The sequence below is a fragment of the Apaloderma vittatum genome, unplaced genomic scaffold, assembly GCF_000703405.1.
Source record: "Apaloderma vittatum isolate BGI_N311 unplaced genomic scaffold, ASM70340v1 scaffold36271, whole genome shotgun sequence".
Lineage (NCBI taxonomy): Eukaryota > Metazoa > Chordata > Aves > Trogoniformes > Trogonidae > Apaloderma > Apaloderma vittatum.
Window position 1 is genome coordinate 4,235 of NW_009697994.1, and position 2,475 is coordinate 6,709.

Consider the following 2,475-nt stretch of genomic DNA (forward strand, 5'->3'; position numbering starts at 1 on the left):
GACGGCCGCGAAGGGAGGGAGCGGCTGCAGCGGGCTGCCGCAGTGCTCGCACCTCGGGGCCGGGTCCTCCTCTGCCTGGAGTGGAGGTGGGAGGAGAGGACGGTGTCGGCACCAAACCCTCGTTTTGTCTTGGGGAAAGAGGGCTCTGCTCGACACGCAGTTAAGAGCAGTTAAAGCAGATCTGTGTCGGTGGCGTCTTGGAACCATCTAAGCCAAAGCATTCGGGTCAGGAAACCACCCCAAAAAAGCTGCTCCGTAGTAGATAAATAAATAAAATCCCTCGGAGAAGTGGAATGAGTAGCATTTCTGAGATCTGTTCCGTCCAGGGGAAAGCCTCAGAGCTCACAGGACACTACGGCTGCGTGCTCTGATGCCTTAACCCCTTCAAATACATTGCTGGTGGCTTCGGAGAGAAAAATCTCCCAGGTTGTGCTGCTGATTATAGGAAAACCTGTGGGGAAGTTCATGAGGGACCACCAGCGGATGTGTTGACAAAAGAGCTGAGTGTATTTGACCAAATGCGAGCCAGGGCTGCTGCAGGGTATATTTGCAGGATGAGTACTAGATGTTCTGAAAGTAATATCTATTTTTGAGAGCACGTTTTGAAACTGAGTTACAGACGATGCAGCTGCCAAGAGCCAGCTGCCGAGTTCCGTGCCCAAGGCCTCTGCTCCCAAGGGCAGGGCACCTTATTTTTCCTGCATGGGCATCGTAGGGACTAAAATAGACAAAAAAAAAAAAAAAAAAGCCACACAGCAGGGGCCACCTGCCCCAACTCACCTCAATCCGTGTGTTTTCTCGTAACGACTCGGGTCTGTAGGCCAGAAGGGTGGGCAGGCCAACGGAGGGGAGCGTGAGCAGCGATTCCTTGAACAGCTTCACAAAATCCTCTTTGAACTCAAAGTGGAAAATATCAAAAGCAGCATGGAGTCATATCTTTGTTCAGGGGTAAAAACGTTAAGCATAAAATGTATCTACATGAACTGGGTGAGTTCTTACCTCCATCTCACACAGAACATCTAAACTGCCGAACTCTTCTGACAAGGCTGCAAATAGTGGCAATAATGAGAATTACTGAACAGCAGCGCTGCGTAACAGGAAAGCTTAGCTTCCAGACACGTTTGTTTTGTTCGTTTTTCAGCACGCCAGCCCTTCCTCACCAGCCACATTGGCTGCCGGAGACCTTCTTGCCAGGCTTGGTCCTACCCTCTTGGAAAGGGGGCTCGGGACCTGCGTGTAACCCTTCCGCAGCACTGAGGGACTGGGCAGCCTTCTGTTGGAACACTGACCCGGGCAGCTGCCACAGCTTCCCCTTAAACCCACTCCTAGTTCTTGTAGTCTTAAATTTCGGTTCCCCTTGTTGCCATCCAACTTGTCTTGCCCTTCTAGGAAGCCCCGGCAGAAAGCAACGCAGTGGCAGTCGCTTACACTTTTAGAGGCTGCATAATGTGGCTGTGGGTTTGTTTGACCTTTGGGGGTTTTTTAATTGCAGTTCAAAGCTGTGTAGTTATCCCCCTCTGCAATCAAGCTGTGTCACAGAGAGTAACCTATCGCCACCCTCCCGAGCAGGACTCCAGGGATGCCAGCTGCGCCAGCGGAGCTGCGTGGCTGCAGCACGGCCCTGGGGACAGCGCGGGACACAGGGAAGCTGGGTACCCGGGGTGCAGCGCTGAGAGCAGGTGGACACCCACAGTCTGACTCGGCCCTCTTTGCAGCTTCAGGATCATCTCTATCTACTGCTGCTGCATCCAAACCCAGGTAGATGATTTACTCGAGTTTGGTTATTCTGCACTTTGACCGTTGCAGCGACGGTCATCCCAGGACTTGTGAAGCTCCACCTGACGTACAAAGCCTGCAATGTTTTTCTCCTGCAAACACACTCCAAGCAAAGAGAGAGCGCTGCTTGTCTGTCGTGGGCTGTGCCCGTCCTCTGTCCCTTGGGGTGGATCAGCTTTCCCGAGTACTTCCAGCTGCTGTGCTGTGTTTTGTGCCCCAGGTCATTCCTCCTGCTCTCAGAGGCACGTGAGATGTGGGAGATGTTCCCCTGCAGAGGAGGGCTGCCTGGCACTGGGAGTGTGGCACAAAGGCTGCTCGATGTGGTGCCAAAATGGGACGGGATCAGGCAGCACCTACCACTGGCAGGCTGCGTGCTCGGGTACAGGGCTGTACCGCAGTGGGCAGGCGGAGGAGCTGGTTACTCCACCGGGGTGACTCAGCTGAGCGGGAGGAGAAGAAAGGCTGATATATTTTCAGCTCTCCCTAGAGGCTTTGCAGGTATATACAATATGCGATCCCTGCCATCTGCTGAGCGCTCCCACGCCCGCTGGCTGGCAGAGTGTCCCCGTACGCCTGACGGGGGCCCAAACGTCGGCTTGGAAGAGGCTCTGCTGAGTGGTGACCAAGGGGCCAGAGTGGAGAGCTCCTGGGGCTGCTCCCAGGGCGGCCACCACCCTGCAGAAAGGTAGAATCATAGAA

At 54.3% G+C, this 2,475-nt stretch overlaps 1 protein-coding gene across 1 annotated transcript in view; it reads right to left on the minus strand.

Moving 5' to 3' along the window:
- The window catches only part of LOC104280259 (glutamate-rich protein 6-like), a gene marked incomplete at its 5' end in the record, with an annotated part of 4,825 nt that extends 3,779 nt beyond the window's left edge, over nt 1-1,046 (minus strand). The window contains 3 exon segments of the mRNA XM_009877843.1: nt 781-909; nt 911-981; nt 984-1,046. Of these exon segments, the coding sequence (XP_009876145.1) occupies nt 781-909; nt 911-981; nt 984-1,046 (263 nt within the window).
- Between the last annotated feature and the right edge of the window lie 1,429 nt (nt 1,047-2,475).